Source organism: Zophobas morio, unplaced genomic scaffold (assembly GCF_036711695.1).
Source record: "Zophobas morio isolate AGI-343-1 ecotype UQ-CSIRO unplaced genomic scaffold, CSIRO_AGI_Zmor_V1 ptg000021l, whole genome shotgun sequence".
In the NCBI taxonomy this organism is placed as follows: domain Eukaryota; kingdom Metazoa; phylum Arthropoda; class Insecta; order Coleoptera; family Tenebrionidae; genus Zophobas; species Zophobas morio.
In genome coordinates, this window is record NW_026972126.1 from 26,179,645 (window position 1) to 26,197,403 (window position 17,759).

General features: G+C 35.5%; 1 protein-coding gene across 2 annotated transcripts; it reads right to left on the minus strand.

Annotated features, from left to right (window-relative positions):
• Nucleotides 1–117: 117 nt before the first annotated feature.
• Nucleotides 118–15,273, minus strand: LOC135132126 (forkhead box protein N2-like). Of its 2 annotated transcripts, none has more exons than XM_064060088.1 (4): nt 15,146–15,273; nt 8,417–8,808; nt 1,167–1,673; nt 118–1,113 (listed from the first exon to the last, which is right to left on the minus strand). In XM_064060088.1, the coding sequence occupies exons 2-4, from the start codon at nt 8,723–8,725 to the stop codon at nt 634–636; spliced, it is 1,296 nt and encodes a 431-aa protein (XP_063916158.1). In that variant the 5' UTR covers nt 8,726–8,808; nt 15,146–15,273; the 3' UTR covers nt 118–633. The 2 variants fall into 2 exon arrangements, with proteins under 2 accessions (XP_063916158.1, XP_063916159.1); XM_064060089.1 differs by lacking the exon at nt 15,146–15,273 and adding an exon at nt 14,348–14,695.
• Between the last annotated feature and the right edge of the window lie 2,486 nt (nt 15,274–17,759).

The following is a 17,759-nucleotide window of genomic DNA, read 5'->3' on the forward strand; positions in this document are numbered from 1 at the left end:
AGTGATCTCGTTGGGTATATACAGAGTGGCCTATTGTTGTTGGGGTTTTTGTTGAAAGCAGCGTTACTTGTAATAGCTGGTGTTTTATTTAAAACTACACCATACAGTTCACTTCTATTGAAGGTCAGAATACAATCATTGTTTAGCACATTTGAGCAAACTGTGTAAAATTACAAATATTGCAAAAGACTAGAATACATTTTTACAGTTTGTTCAAAAATCTATTACAACCTATTTTCACTTTAAATACAAAAAATACCGTTCGGTAAAGTAGAGATCTCAACTAAGACTAGACCCAGAACTTAACTCTAGGATCACCGAAAAAGAACCAATAATTATAAATCTAGTGTATGATACAAACAGGCGTCGGTTCGCGGGCGGTGTCCGCCCCCGGCCATTATTAACATTGAAGCACGCCGGGGCCGGCAGCCGCCCGCGTCCGAGCAGGACGGACTCGCTTCACTCTTAACAATACAATATATTAAAATATTTATCCTCTAAGACTATCTCAGATAATGGACGGAAGAGTTTCGAGCAACTGTACAAAAGTTAACACAAAGTCGCCTAACGACAACCTAATTCACACAGTGCTACACAAGAAGGCACAAACCACTCTGTGTAAAAACATGAAGATTACAAAGAATCGAGCAACGAGTCGAGCAGCTCGAGCTGGCACTCGTCCCAGCCGTTGGTGGCCAGCAGCAAGCCGGTCAGCTCGTCCTCGGGGAGCAGCTGGTTGACCGGCTCGGTTATCACGTTCTGGCTGGGCACCTGGACCTCCTTGTCGTCGGGCTTGCCCTTCTCCTTGTCGTCGTCGTCGTCGCAGTTCTCGACGTCGGTCTCGCCGCAGATGGATATGTTGGACAGGATGTTGTGCTTGCGCTCGCCGGTGCTCTGGGGCGGCCTGTACCTGCGGGCCTTGCGCACGGGCTTGTGGGGGGCGTCCCGGTTGCGCGGCACGCGCACGGTCAAACTCGACCGGCGCTTGGAGCGCCGGGACTCCTCCAGCCGCTCGAGGTCCAGCTTCCAGAACCCGCCCTTGCCGGGCTCGTCCTTGGAGCGCGCCACCTTGACGAAGCATTTGTTCAAAGAGAGATTGTGTCGGATCGAATTCTAAACCAAAAACGTGTGTTAGAAGGAGACGGTGACGGAGAGATAGCGCTCACCTGCCAACTGGGATGCGCCTTCCTATAGTACAAAAAATTCTCCCTAATCCAGTGGTAGATCGCCGACAGCGTCATCTTGTTCCCGTTCTTGCCCATGGCCATGCAAATGAGGGTGGCGTAAGAGAACGGCGGCTTCTTGTCGCCGTTCTTCTTGTAGTAGTTGATGTTGATGGTGAGGTCCTCTTGGTTGGAGTTGGATTTTTTCTTGGGTTTGGGGGAGACGGGAGGGGTGGGCAGGTTGGGGACGGCCATGATGTTCGTGATGTTGTGCAGCCAGTTGAGGCTCGTCAGGTCGGTCTCGGGCATTTCCTCTCCTTCGCTTTTGGGGCTGAGGATCGACGTCGTTTGAATGTTCGTGTTGAGTTCGTCTGGACTTGCTTCCTTGGAGGTCAATTCGATCGTTTTCGTGGGGTCATCGTATGTCGTGGCATTCGAGGGATTATAAATTATTTGGTCTTCGTTAATGTCGAGGTAATTGGCTTCCAGGTTTTGGTTGGTGAGGTGGACCTGAAAGGGTTCAGAGACGGTTGTTTCTGTTCTAAAAATACAATGTATAAGGAATTAAAGAGTTTGGGGCTGAGAGTGAATAGTCGGAAGGAAATTTATCGGAAGTGGAAATGACTGCAATGTTTACAGTTTGTCAGTATAGCTATCAATCCAGCTGAATTATTTTTATTTTATCTATTATATATTATATCCATCAAAAAAATTTATGGAGAGATAAACAAAAAAAAAGATACACTACTAAAATACATGATGTTCTATTTGATAAAACTGAAAAATCGAAATTTAAAAATTATTATAATTTGATTACTTTTATAAACACTCTGTAGATTCAAATCTAATTTTATTTATCTCTCCACAAAGTTACGACATTCTTCTTTTACAACTTTGTTCTAGTTAAGTTTTTGCGATTTTGTGATAGTTTTTTCGTAAAGTTCTTACGAATTAAAAAAGAACAGCCACGTTTAGAATGCGAGCGCAGCGAGCACGTTCAGGTATTACTAAAAATAACTCATGGCGTCCCCGTGAAGATAAATTATGATACAAGATTTCGTTGTTGTTCAAAAAGTGAACTTCAAAAATGTCTTATCAATATCGATGGAATTATAGGAACCTCGCTGCGCTCGCATTTTATGGGTTACTCTCTCTAGGTACCTCTAGAATCAATTATTACTACTATAAAACCTAAACGTACTATAGTTGCATTATGACACTTGAAAATTGTTATAATTTATTTTTTTATAAACTCTGAATATTAAAACCCAATTTTATTTATACAACAATAAAGTGTGCATTTTTATTTACCTCTCCACAAATTACTGGGACCCAGATTTTAATAATAATCCTACTGTGATTTTTCCATTGCTAAAAAATTTCAAGAAAATTGGAACAACTTGGCCTGAAATAATATAATTGTATAAAAAAAACTGTTGACTTTGTTTGAAACCTTAGATTCTCCCTCTTGTCAAAATAGAATTCAATTCTCACTTTTCAGTACATAAAATAAGTCAGTGACACGGAGAAAGGAAGTGGGTGGAGCTGACCTTCGACTTTTCTACAGTGTTATAGGCAAGCAGTAGCCCCGCCCACCCACCCCCTCTTAATTCTAGTGACTACTCTTTTAATATTGTTTCGTCTTATCTTGGCAAGTACTAACCCAGCCCGCCCACCCTTTATTTTCTTAGAAGCTATATAATTTGCCAAAATCACTTTTATCTTATCAAGTGCTAACCCCGCCCACCCGCCCTCTATTTTTTTAGAAAATATGTCATTTGCCAACATCAGTCTTTTCTTAGCAAGTTCTAGCGCCGCCTACTCGCGTTCTTCTCAGTCTGACAACTAATTTTATTTCTATTCAGTATAAGATACATCTCTCATTTAGATTACATAAAACCAATCACTGAAAAGGAGACCGGGTGGGTGGGCGGGGCTAATTATATTCCGAGTGGTAGTGGAAACTAATAGAATCTGAAATCCGAAAAAAGTAAAAAAAAATCATTACTTTCTTTGTTATACTATTTGCTGTAAGAATTATTTTTTATTTCAGAATATATAAAAATATATAATTATTCGATTTGAAAAAACTAAGTTGTGTGGTTTGCCTTGAAAACAAAACACTCTGTATAGTTGAAAATAATTCTAGTATATGGTCCTCAAAGAATTTTTATTTCACTTTCTGATAATTACTGAGATATCTCTTCGCAAAATATAATTCAATTCTCATTTTACAGCAGATAAAATAAGTCAGTGAAATGGAAAAAGGAAATGGGCGGAGCTAACTTTGGCTTTTTTCTATAGCGTCTTATAAGTAAGCAGAAGCCCCGCCCGTCGACCCCCTCGTCATTGTAGTGACTACTCTTTCACTGTTGTTCCGTCATATCTTAGTAAGTACCAGCCCCGCCCACCCGCCCTCTATTTTTTTAGACGACATGTCATTTGCCAAGGTCAGTCTTATCTTAGCAAGTTCTAGCCCCGCCTACTTGCACCCTTCTCACTGTAACACCTAATTTTATTTCTGTTCAGTATAAGATAGATCTTTCATTTAAATTACATAAAACCAATCACTGAAATGGAGGAGGGCTGAGTGGGCGGAGCAAATTATACTATGAGTGGTAGTGGAAACTAGAAACTAATAGAATCTGAGATCCGAAAAAAAAAACAAAGTTGTGTCGTTCGCTTTCAAAACATAACACTCTGTATAGTTGAAAATAATTTTAGTACATGGTCCTCAAAGAATTCTTTTTTCTCTTTCTGATAATTACTGAGATACCTCTAGGCAAAATTTAAATCAATTCTCATTGTCCAGTAGATAAAATAAGTCAGTGAAATGGAGAAAAGAAGTGGGCGGAACTGACTTTGATTTTTTTCCACAGTCTTATAAACAAGCCGTAGCCCCGCCCACCCACCCCTTCTTAATTCTAGTGACTACTCTTTTAATGTTGTTCCATCTTATCTTAGCAAGTACTAGTCCCGCCCACCCGCCCTTTATTTTTTTAGAAGCTATGTGATTTGCAAAAATCAGTTTTATCATAGCAAATGATAGCCCCGCCCACCCTCCCTCTATTGTTTTAGAGGATATGTCATTTGCCAAAATCAATCTTATCTTAGGAAGTTCTAGCCCCGCCTACTCGCGCTCTTCTCACTCTAACAACTAATTTTATTTCTAATAAGATACATCTTTCAGTTAGATTACATAAAACCAATCCCGGAAATGGAGGCCGGGAGGGTGGGCGGGGCTAATTAGATTCTGACTGGTAGCGGAAACTAATAGAATTTAAGATCCGAAAAAAAAATGATAATCGTAACTTTCTTTGTTATACTATTTTCCAAAAGATGATTTCTTATTTCAGAATATATAAAAATATATTGAGTATTACATTTGAAAAAACTAAGTTGTGTGGTTCGTTTTGAAAACAACACTCTGTATAGTTGAACATAATTTTAGTATATGGTCTTCAAAGAATTCTTTTTTCTCTTTCTTTTTCAAAATATGATTCAATTCTCGCTTTACAGCAGATAAAATAAGTCAGTGAAATGGAGAAAGGAAGTGGGCGGAGCTGACTTTGACTTTTTTCCACAGTCTTACAAGGAAGCAGTAGCCCCGCCCACCCACCCCCTCTTCATTCTAGTGACTACTCTTTTAATATTGTTCCGTCTTATCTTAGCAAGTACTAGGCCCGCCCACCCGCCCTTTATTTTTTTAGAAGCTATGTGATTTGCCAAATTTAGTTTTATCATAGAAAGTGATAGCCCCGCCCACCCGCCCTCTATTTTTTTTAGAGGATTGCCATTTGCTAAAATCAGTCTTATCTTGGCAATTTCTAGCCCCGCCTACTCGCGCTCTTCTCACTCTAACAACTAATTTTATTTCTGTTCAGTATAAGATAGATCTTTCATTTAATTCACATATGAAATGAACGAGGGGTGGGTGGGCGGGGCAAATTATATTCTGAGTGGTAGTGGAAACTAATAGAATCTGAGATCAGAAAAAACTAAGTTGTGTGGTTCGCCTTGAAACCAGAACACTCTGTATAGTTGAAAATAATTTAGTATATGGTCCTCAAAGAATTTATTTATCTTTCTGATAATTACTGAGAAACTTTTCGTCAAAATATAATTTAATTCTCATTTTACAGCAAATAAAGTAAGTCAGTGAAATGGTGAAAGGAAGTGGGCGGAGCTGACTTTAGCTTTTTTCTACAGAGTCTTATTAGCAAACACTAGCCCCGCCCACCCGCCCCCTCTTCATTCTAGTGACTACTCTTTTAATATTGTTCCGTCTTATCGTCGCAAGTACTAGGCCCGCCCACCCGCCCTCTATTTTTTTTTGCATATGTGATTTGCCAACATCAGTGTTATCTTAGCAAGTGCTAGCCCCGCCTACTGGCGCTCTTCTCACTCTAACAACTATTTTTATTTCTGTTTAGTATAAGATACATCTTTCATGTAGATTAGATAAAACAAATTACTGAAATGGAGGCGGGGTAGGTGGGCGGGGCTAATTATATTCTGAGTCGTAGTGGAAACTAATAGAATCTGAGATCTCGGGGACTCTTTGTGTCTGGTTTTTGAAGTAGATAGAAAGAATCTCGGGTATCCCGTGTGTCTGGTTTTTGAAGTAGTTTGAAGGATTTTGGGAACGTCTTTTGTTTTATTTTTGAAGTAGTTTGAAAGAATGTCGGGGTCCCTTTGTGTCTGGTTTTTGAAGTAGTTTGAAAGAATCTCGCGGACTCGTTGTGTCTGGTTTTTGAAGTAGTTAGAAAGAATCTCAGGGCCCCTGGTATTTTGTATTTGAACTACTTTAAAAGAATCTCGGGAATCCCGTGTGACTGGTTTTTGAAGTACTTTTAAAGAATCTCGGGGACCCTTTATGTCTGGTTTTTGAAGTAGGTAGAAAGAATCTCGGGGACCCTTTGTGACTGGTTTTTGAAGTAATTTGAAAAAATCTCGAGAACCTCTTGTGTTTTGCTTTTGAAGTAATTTGAAAGAATCTCGGGGACTCTTTGTGTCTGGGTTTTGAAGTAGGTAAAAAGAATCTCGGGAGCTCTTTGTGTCTGGTTTTTGAAGTAGTTTGAAAGAATCTCGAAGACCCTTTGTGACTGGTTTTTGAAGTAGTTAGTTTGAAAGAATCTCGGGGATCTCTTGTGTTTTGTTTTTGAAGTAATTTGAAAAAATCTCGTGAACCTCTTGTGTTTTGTTTTTGAAGCAATTTGAAAGAATCTCGGGGACTCTTTGTGTCTGGTTTTGAAAGTAGGTAGACAGAATCTCGAGGATCCCGTGTGACTGGTTTTTGAAGTACATAGTTTGAAAGAATCGCGTGGACATCTTGTGTTTTGTTTTTGAAGTAATTTGAAAGAATCTCGGGGACCTTTTGTGTTTTATTTTTGAAGTAGTTTGAAAGAATCTCGGGGACTCTTTGTGTCTGGTTTTTGAAGTAGTTTGAAAGAATCTTGGGGACCCTTTGTGACTGGTTTTTGAAGTAGTTAGTTTGAAAGAATCTCGGGGATCTCTTGTGTTTTGTTTTTGAAGTAATTTGAAAAAATCTCGAGAACCTCTTGTGTTTTGTTTTTGAAGTAATTTGAAAGAATCTCGGGGACTCTTTGTGTCTGGTTTTTGAAGTAGTTTGAAAGAATCTCGGGGACCCTTTGCGACTGGTTTTTGAAGTAGTTAGTTTGAAAGAATCTCGGGGATCTCTTGTGTTTTGTTTTTGAAGTAATTTGAAAAAATCTCGAGAACCTCTTGTGTTTTGTTTGTGAAGTAATTTGAAAGAATCTCGGGGACTCTTTGTGCCTGGTTTTTGAAGTAGGTAGACAGAATCTCGAGGACCCTTTGCGACTGGTTTTTGAAGGAGTTAGTTTGAAAGAATCTCGGGGATCTCTTGTGTTTTGTTTTTGAAGTAATTTGAAAAAATCTCGTGAACCTCTTGTGTTTTGTTTTTGAAGTAATTTGAAAGAATCTCGGGGACTCTTTGTGTCTGGTTTTTGAAGTAGTTTGAAAGAATCTCGGAGACCCTTTGTGACTAGTTTTTGAAGTAGTTAGGTTGAAAGAATCTCGGGGATCTCTTGTGTTTTGTTTTTGAGGTAATTTGAAAGAATCTCGGGGACCTTTTGTGTTTTATTTTTGAAGTAGTTTGAAAGAATCTCGGGGACTCTTTGTGTCTGGTTTTTGAAGTAGTTTGAAAGAATCTCGGAGACCCTTTGTGACTAGTTTTTGAAGTAGTTAGGTTGAAAGAATCTCGGGGATCTCTTGTGTTTTGTTTTTGAAGTAATTTGAGAAAATCTCGAGAACCTCTTGTGTTTTGTTTTTGAAGTAATTTGAAAGAATCTCGGGGACTCTTTGTGTCTGGTTTTTGAAGTAGGTAGACAGAATCTTGAGGATCCCGTGTGGCTGGTTTTTGAAGTACATAGTTTGAAAGAATCTCGTGGACATCTTGTGCTTTGTTTTTCAAGTAATTTGAAAGAACCTTGGGGACCTCTTGTCTTTTGTTTTTGAAGTAGTTTTAAAGAATCTCGGGGACCCCTCGTGTCTGGTTTTTGAAGTGGTATGAAAGAATCTCGGGAACCTCTTGTGATTTGTTTTTGAAGTAATTTGCAAAAATCTCGGAGATCTCTTGTATTTTGTTTTTGAAGTAGTTTGAAAGAATCTCGGGGACTCTTTGTGTCTGGTTTTTGAAGTAGGTAGAAAGAATCTCGGGGACCCTTTGTGTCTGGTTTTTGAAGTAGGTTGAAATAATTCCGGAGACCCTTTGTGTCGGGTTTTTGAAGTAGTTTGAAGAATCTCGGGGACCTCTTGTGCTTTGTTTTTGAAGTAATTTGAAAGAATCTCGGGGACCTCTCGTGTTTTGTTTTTGAAGTAGTTTGAAAGAATCTTGCGGGCCCGTTGTATCTAGTTTTTGAAGTAGTTTGAAAAAATTTCGGGGACCTATTGTGTTTTGTTTTTGAAGTAGTTTGAAAGGATGTCTAGTTTTTGAAGTAGTTTGAAGGATCTAGGGGACCCCTTTCGAAATATAGTTTACAGCCATTTTCATACTTAAAAGGTGATTTTTCTGAATTCTGACGCACTCAGTTTATGTTTGAATATATGTACATGGAAATAATAATAGAAAAAAAGTTTTAAAAAATCGGTGAAAAATTTTCTGCGCAAAAATAACAGACTTGACAAAGAACAAAGGAAACTAAAAGTAGGAGATTGAACAAAGAATAGAAAGAAGAAAGAACGAAATATGTGTAAAAAAAAAATTGACTAACCTGGAGGATTTCTTCGTTGACGATGTACTCCGTGTTGACCACTCCGTCCTCCCCATGGTACTGTATCTTCACAATCTGGTTCTCCGGTATACTGATGACACTGCTCGAGTCAATCTCGATACAACTTTGAACGTCCGGCAAAAATTCGGAATTTTGAGCAATAACAGGCACATTCTGCAACACATCGAACACCTTCTCCCCCTTCTTCTCCTTATCGCTTGAGCACACTTGAAAAAACAGTTCCTTCTCGCCGGAGACGTCCATTTTCTCCTGTAAATCGTCCATCTTCTTACAGATGTCCAGTTTCATTTTTGAGCGTCTGAGTGAGCAAATCCGTTAATCGCAGTCACATCTCCTCCTCGTTCCTCCCCCTACTCTTCCTCTTCGCCATCCTGAAGGAGAGCAACGGTCAGAAAACGCGCAAAAACCACTCGCACCATCGCGCTTTCCGCGAAACGGTGTCGTTGCGAGAAAATGTGAAAATCGGTCGATTCGACCGCCGTGACGTCATCAAATGACCACCAGAACTGTCTGCGATCAATAATTTTCCCGGGGGAGGGGGCGGCGGCATCCCTTTTAATGGACTACGGCTATCCGGATCGTCATCGGCCGATCAAATGAAAAAATCATAATTGCATGGCGGAATTACGAATTACACATGTGTGCGACATGTGGGGCGGGGGCGGGGGCAGGGGCGTCGCGCCCCGCTGCAGCCCCTCGAGCCGGCGAGCACCTGTCGGGTTCCCACCGGCCGGATTACATCGATATGGCAATAAATTTGATTGAATTTTACTAAGTGCCAGTTAACGCGGAGGGTGGAAATGTGGGGGGCGGGGGCTGGAGGGGGCGGCGGGTGATTGACTGTGTGTGGCGGTATTTAGACGAATTCGCTTGGGGGAGGCGGCGGAGGTTCATTATCGTTAAACATTCACGATTAGCAAATCGCGGCAAAATGGCGCTCCGAAATTTCACAATTTTGAAAGTGAAAGTTTGAAAGAAAACTTTTTCAGTATAATATTATGTTCAAATTACTTGACGAACTATCATAACTAGAAATAAAATTAATTTGTCTTAATGTTACAGAGAGGTCAGTCTATGTAAAACAGTAAAAGTTAAAGTGGAAATACTATGAGAACAATATGTTAGTCATCACGATGTGTCACTTTAAGGGTTTAACCAGCAGTCCATAATTTTTTAAATATGTAATATATTTTGATAAAAGATGACACAATTCTGTAGTTTCAAAAGAATTTATTTAAATAAAAAGTGTTCGGGTATACAATAAATAGTCCCGAACTTGTGGTTTATGAATTCGTCTCGAATTTTTATCCTAGACATTGAGATTTTTGGAAAAGGTAATCAAAATCGTCTAACAATTTTTCAATGTTTCGATATTTCGGTTGCGGATTCTTCAATTTTTCGATATTGCAATTTCTCGAATTTTCAATTTTTCAATTTCTCAATTTTCCGATATTTCAGTTTCAGTTCTCAATGTTTCGATTCTTCAATTTTTTGATTTTTCTTTTTGGCGTTTCTAAATTATTTATTTTTCGACTTTAAGATTCCCCGATTTTTGAATTTTTTGATGTTCCAATGTTGCGATTTTTCAATTAACTGATTTCTTGATTTTTCAGTTTTTTATTTTTTCTAATTGTCGATTTTTCAATTTTTGCGAATTTTCTTCGCTTTTTCAATTTTCCGATTTACCAATTTTCCGATATTTCAGTTTTGGGATTTTTCAATATTTCGATTTTTCAATTTTTGGTGTTTCTAAATTTCGACGGTCTGATTTTAATATTTCGATTCTTCAATTTTTCGATTTTTCACTTTTTGGCGTTTCAACATTTTCGATTTTTTGACTTTTTGATTTCTCGATTTTTCCATTTCCCAATTTTTCGATTTTTCAATTTTTGGAATTTTCAATTTTTCGATTTACTGGATTTCCCGATTTTTGACGTTTCTAATCTTTCGATTTTTCGACTTCTTGATTTCTCCATTTTTCAATTTTTCAATTTCTAGATTTATCAATTTTTTTTTCAGGTTTTTCATTTTTTAATACGTAGATTTTTAAAATTTTTGATTTTTCCACTTTTCGATTTTTCGACTTTTCAATTTGCTGATTTCCTGGCTTTTCAATGTGTCGATTACCCGAATTGTCGATTTTTCAGTTTTCCTGTTCTTAAATTTTTCTCAATTTTTCGATTTTTGTTTTTTTTTATTTTTCCATTATTCAAATTTTCAATTTCTCGATTTATCAGGTTTTTTTTTAGATTTTTGACTTTTTAATATATAATTTTTTTTAAATTTTCGATTTTGCCACTTTTCGATTTTTTGACTTTTCAATTTGTTGATTTCCCGGTTTTTCGATGCTTCCATTACACGATTTTTCTATTTTTTAGTTTCCCAGTTATTTTTTCTCAATTCTTCGATTTTTTAATTTTTGGAATTTTCAATTCTTCGATTTACGGATTTATCAGTTTTCGGATTTTTCAATATTTCGATTCTTCAATTTTTTGATTTTGGACATTTCTAAATTTTCGATTTTTCGACCTTCTTGATTTCCCGATTTTCGAATTTTTCGATGTTTAAGTTTTGGGGTTTTTTCAAAATTTTCAATTTTTCATTTATAAATTTTTCTTTTTTCAGGTTTTTGATTTTTTAATATATAGCATTTTAAAATTTTCGATTTTGCCACTTTTCGAATTTTCAATTTCTTGATTTTCCGGATTTTGGATGTTTGGATTACCCGATTTTTCGATTTTTCAATAGTATTTCGATTCTTCAATTTTTGGATTTTTTGATTTTTGAGGTTTCTAAGTTTTTGATTTTTCGATTTTTTGAATTCCCGATTTTTCAATTTTTCGATTTTTCAGTTTTGACTTTTTTCAAAATTTTCGATTTTTCGATTTCTCAATTTTTCAATTTCTCGGTTTATCAATTTTCCAACTCAATTTTTCGAATTTCTTTTTTTCTTTTTTGAAATTTTTTAATTTCCCACTTTTTGATTTTTCGACTTTTCAATTTCTTGATTTCTCGGTTTTTCGATGCTTCGATTATCCGATTATTCAAATTTTCAGTTTCCTAGTATTTAAATTTTTCGATTTATCAATTTTTCCAGTTTTCTTATTTAGGTTTTTGATTTTTTGTTTTTCGATTTCTGAATTTTTGTCAATTTTGGAGCTTTTCAATTTTTCCATACCACAACATGTCCTCGATTTTTCGAATTCTCGATTTTCTGATTTTTCAATGTTTCGATTTCTCCATTCTTTAATTTTTCAATATTTTTCGAAATTTTAATTTTTTTTTAGTTTTTAAATTTTACATTTTTCGATTTGATTTCCCGATTTTTCGGTTCTTCGATTTTCTTAATCTTCAATACATATTTCAAATTTTAGGATCTTTCAATTTTCCGATTTTAATATTTTTCGATTTATCAAAATTCCGATTATTTTTATTGTTCAATTTTCCGAAGTTTCGTTTTTTTAATTAATGAGTTTATCGATTTTTTTTAAATTTTCAATTATTAATTTTTCGATTTTGGAATATTTCAATTTATCGATATTTTGGGTTCTCAACTTTTCGATGTTTAGATTCCTCGCTTTTTCGAATTTTCGGCTTTTCCATTTTTTGATTTTCAAATTTTTGAACATTATAGTTTTGGGATTTTTTAGTTTCTTGATTTTTCAGTTTTTCAATTCTCCAAATTTTTGTTTTTCTCGTTTTTTTGATTTTTCAGTTTTTCGATTTTTAAATTTTTTAATATTACATTTTCCGATTTTTTAAATTTCACATTTTTCGATTTTTTAAATTTTATAATTTTCCATTTGATTTCCCGATTTTTCGATTCTTCGGTTTATCGAATTTTATAATTTTCAATACAAAATTTTTCAAATTTTGGATTTTTATTTTCAATTTTTCGATTTATCGAAATTTCGTTGTTTCCATTTTTTTAGTATTTAATTTCCCGAATTTTGTTTTTTTAATTTTTTCAATTTATCCGTTTTTTATTTTATTTTACGTTTTCAAAATATTCAATTTTTAATTTTTCGGTTTTGGAATATTTAGATTACTCGATTTTTCGATTTCCCAATTTCTCGATATTTTATTAATGTTTCGATTTCTCGATGTATTAATTTTTCAGTTTTTCAATTTTTGGGCTTTTCGATTTTTTAATTTTTCAATTTTTTGTGGTTTCGACTTCAATTTTCCGATTTCACAATTTTTGAAGATTTCAGTTTTGGGATTTTTCAGTTTCTCGGTTTTTCAATTTTTCGATTTTTTAAAATTCATATTTTTCGATTTCTCGTTTCTTTGATTTTTCACTTTTTCAATTTTTTAATACCACATTTTTTGATTTTTCAAATTTCTCCGTCTGTCGGTTTTTCAAGTTTTCGATTTCTCAACTTTTCGGGAATTTTTCAATTTCTGCATCTTTCAATTATTCGATATTTTGATTTTTCGATTTTTTGATGATTCAATTGCCCGATCTTTCCAGCTTTTTAAAGTTTACATTTTTCGATTTCATTTCCCGATTTTTCAGTTCTTCGATTTTTGAAATTTTCAATACATTCATCAATTTTTAGATCTCTCAATTTTTCGATTTTTCAAGTTTTCGAATTTTCAATTTTTCGGTTTATTGACGTTTCGATGTTTCGATTTTTTGATCGTTCAATTTCCCGATTTTTCGTTATTTTATTTTTTTAATTTCAGATTTATAAATTTTTCAATTCTAAATTTTTCGATTTTGGAATATTTCGATTTATGGATTTTTCAACTTTTTGACTTTTCTCGATTTTTTAATTTCTCGATATTTTTATGTTTGGAGTTCTCGATGTTTCAACTTTTCAGTTATTCCATGCTTCGATTTCTAAATTTTCTGATGTCCCCATTTTTCAATTTTTCGAAGTTTTAAATTTTCGATTTTTAGATTCTACACTTTGCGATTTGATTTCCCGATTTTTCGATTTTCAGTTCTTCGATTTTTTTAAATTTTCAATTCATATTTCGATTTTAAAATTTTTCTTTTTTTAGTTGTCCAATTTCCCGGTTTTTCGATTTTTTAATTTTCCAATTTTTCGTTTTTTTTAATTCAGATTTTTAAATTTCTTAATTTTTCGATTTTGGAATAGTTTGATTTATCGATTTTTCGACTTCTTGACTTCTCGAGTTCTCTATTTCTCGATGTTTCAATATTTCAGTGTTTCGATTTCTCGATTTTTCGGCTTTTCGGTTTTCTGATTTTCCATTTTTTTGAGTTTTCGACTTTTGTTTTTGATTTTTTAAAATTCACATTTTTCGAGTTTTTTGAATTTTGAATTTTTCGGTTTAATTTCCCGATTTTTCAGTTCTTTGATTTTTTAAATTTTCAATACAGTACATATTTCGAATTTTTAGATTTTAAAATTTTTCAAACTATGGAGATTCATTGTTTCGCTTTTTTGATCGTTCAATTTCCCGATTTTTCGTATTTTAATTTTTTAATGTTTTTTAATTTTAGATTTTTAAATTTTTCAAATTTTAATTTTTCGATTTTGAAATACTGTCGATATTTTAATGTTTCGATTTCACAATTTTTGAATATTTCAGTTTTGAGATTTTTCAGTTTTTCAATTCTTCAATTTTTTTAAATTTACATTTTTTGATTTTTAAAATTGTTTGATTTTTCGATGTATCGCCATTCCAATGTTGTATAATGTAAAATAAAAATAAAGCCGGTAATAGGTCTTATGACGTCACGATTTTTTTGGAGAGGATTATGGTAGCTTTTTTACCAACATGATAATAATAAAGTGTGTCGAAAATTTCGAACGTTCGGAAACTTAGTAATTAGAAAATATTAGGGATTCCAGTTTCAGCGCCATTTCTTTTTAGAACAATTTTGAAGTCAGTAGAATTTCTACGTTAAATTATAAAGTAAATGTATAAGCTCACCTTCAAATCCCTTCCAAGTCGTTTAGCTGAGCGAAATTAATTTTAATAAGCACCCATCGCACAGAAAATAACCACCCCCATAAGTGTGCTTCCAGTAAATACACATTTTATAATCTTGATGCGTTGTCACAAAGACCACTATTAAATGTTATTAGAATTATCGATCTTAACGTTGGACTCCTGTTTACGTATAAGAATAATAGAGGTACTAAAAGCATTATACTTAACCCGAACTCGCGCCGCACACTCTCCTCGGCCCAACAACTTCGCCGCCCCCGATCCTCCACTAACAAATTTCGACATTCGCGAAAGTTGAGCACAATGGAGCCCGCCACCCGGGTGGCACCCCTTCGCCACAAACCGCGTCAAAACCGCATTCACGACCCATTAAATTCCCACAATCACTAATCATGTCCCATCGATTTTCCCGGAAAGCAGGTCTTTCCAGTAAGCACTCTCCAATTACCCGCCGTTTTCCCCCGAGCACCGCAATTAGCGATCACACGTCGGCCGCGCACTCCACGTCCCCGGGGCCCAATTCCGCTCCCCCGGGCCCAATTCCCCGATTCCCCGGCCGCTCAATTTGGGCGCCAAATTGGCAATTGATTTTATCGAGCGCTCGTTCATTCGCGCTTGTTTGGACAGTTCCAAGAACACTCGCCGAAATCGGGGGTGAAACGTGAAAGCCACGCGATTCCCGTGTTTACTCACGGACTTAAATATTCATGCGATTTTGAGAAGCAGGCCGTGCCGAAGTGTCAAAATTGAACGTGTTGCCAACTTAGGGACGAGGCTTACCTGTGGCGCAGCGCTGGGGCGAGTTGGGGCACTGAAGGCACTGTTTTTTTTTAATTTTTGGGTTTTTTTCGTTTTTCGCGGACGCGGATTTCTGGCATTACCGCAGAGGTGGTGCACCGCGACGAGGCTCCGACAAAAACGCAACTTTCAACCGGACACGCGACGATCGGAAAGGGTCGGGGCGGCGGACGCGGCCGAAGGGGTTTCCGACGATTAATTATTAACGGGGTAATAAATTAGACTGCCGATTTTTTAATTTCCTTATTTTCGTGGGGCGGCGCGGGGGAGGTGAAGTGGGGGTGGGGGTGGAGGCCGGGATTGACCGGAAGTGACGTGGCGGTTGCACAATTTAGTGCAATTTTCGAAACGTGGATAAACAAAAGTGGCCGAACTGTCGTTAGTAACGGAAAATGATTAATGGTTAAATAAAACAGTAATTACAGACATTAGGGATAAATATTAAACAATATTTGTTTATTAAGGGAAAATTTATAAACGAATAGTTGACTTTTTATATGACACGTGGTTAAAATTATATAAAAAATTGATCAAAATTTGGGGGCGAAAGTTAAATTTAGTCAAGTCTGTCATCTGTCATCGGCTCATCGGTACTTAATTAAATCGATGAAAAATCTTTGGAAATTAATACTTTTTGCATTTTCTGCATGGCAAATATTTTAGTTTGAGAAATTGTTTATAACCGTCATTTGAACAAGGCGGCAAAAGGTGATGTTTGTAATTTATCAACAGATAGTTTGTATTATTTCCACCACGGCTGTAGAAAAAGTCCATTGTGACAGGATACATCAAACAATTAAACAAAACAATACATATGTATCTGATGGACGATTAAAACAAAATTTCAACGTAAAACATCGCCAACACCAAGTATTAGAAAAATTGATCAAAATTTGAAGCCGAAATTTGTAGATTTGATACGCAGCTTTCAAAATTTATAAATTTATTCAAGTATTTTTCTGCCACCTGTCATCAACTCATCGGTACCTAATTAAATCGATGAGATAGATATCTTTGGAAATTTGTAGTTTGACTTTGATAAATTTGCCGCTTATCTCTGATGAATATTGTGCTGACTTCTTGCATTTTCTGCATGACAAATATTTTAGTTTGAGAATTTGTTTATAACCGTCATTTGAACGAGGCGGCAAAAGGTGATGTTTGTAATTTATCAACAGATAGTTTGTATTATTTCCACCACGGCTACAGAAAAAGATATTTTCAAAGAATATGTTAAACAGTTAAACAAAAAAAAATCTGAAGAACCACTAAAAAAATCTCTAAATTAAACGTTAAATTTAGTAATTGATGGACGATTAAAAAACAAATTTCGAGGTAAAACGTCGTTAAAACAATATACAAAATTGATCAAAATTCGCCTCCGTAAGTTATATTATTATATTTTACCTTTTCTTTTTTTAATATATGTATTTTCTGCTCCACGACAAGAAACGTAAAATACGTTTCAAATGATAAATTTTCGTAGGGAAATATCGATTTTGCAATTAAAATCCGCCCCTGGGGTGACAATAAATGAAAAATTCATCACAATTGAGACAGGGTGGGTGGGCGGGGCTTATATTTTACCTTTTTTTTTCTTAATATACATAGCCATCTTTTCACAATAAGAAACATAAAACATGGTTGAAATGGTACATATGAATTTTGCAATTGTGGGGCAGAGCATAATTGCTAAGTGGATATTCCTTATGCCAATTTTCCATTTTAAACATATTTTAGGTTTCGTGTTGTGAAAAGAAGTCTACACACTTTAAAACAAAAAGGCAAAATGTAGGCCCGCCCACCCGCCCTATCTCAATTGTGATGATTTTTTTATTCGCTGTGAACCAAGAGGGCGGAGCTTGACTGCAAAACACTTATTTCTTTACAAGAAATTAAAAACATGTTTTTGAGTATCGTGTTGTTTCTCGGTACTTACCCAAATCGATGAAATCTTTTTGGAAATTTATAGTTCGACGTTGTTAAATTTGCCGCTTATCTCTGATGAATGTTACGCTTACTTTTTGCATTTTCTATGTGGCAAATGTTTTAGTTTGAGAATTTGCTTATAAACGTCAATTGAACAAGGCGGCAAAAGTTGATAATTGTAATTTAACCATAGATAGTTTGTTTTATTTCCACCACGGCTACAGAAAAAGCCAGTTTTAAAAGGTATGTCAAAGATGTTAAACAAAAAAAATATCTGATGAACCATTAAAAAAATCTCTAGGTTAAACGTTAAATTTAGAAATTGATGGACGATTAAAAAACAAATTTCCAGGTGAAACGTCGTTAAAACTACATGGAAAATTGACCAAAATTCGTGACCGTAAGTTGTAGATTTGAGTTCACAGCTTTCAAAATTCACAAATTTAATCAAGTGTGTTTCTGTCACCTGTCATCGGCTCATCGGTACTTAACTAAATCGATGAGATGTCTTTGGAAATTTATTGTTCGACGTTGTTAAATTTGCCGCTTATCTCTGATGAATGTTACGCTTACTTTTTGCATTTTCTCTATGGCAAATGTTTTAGTTTGAGAATTTGTTTATAAACGTCAATTAAACAAGGCGGCAAAAGTTGATAATTGTAAATTT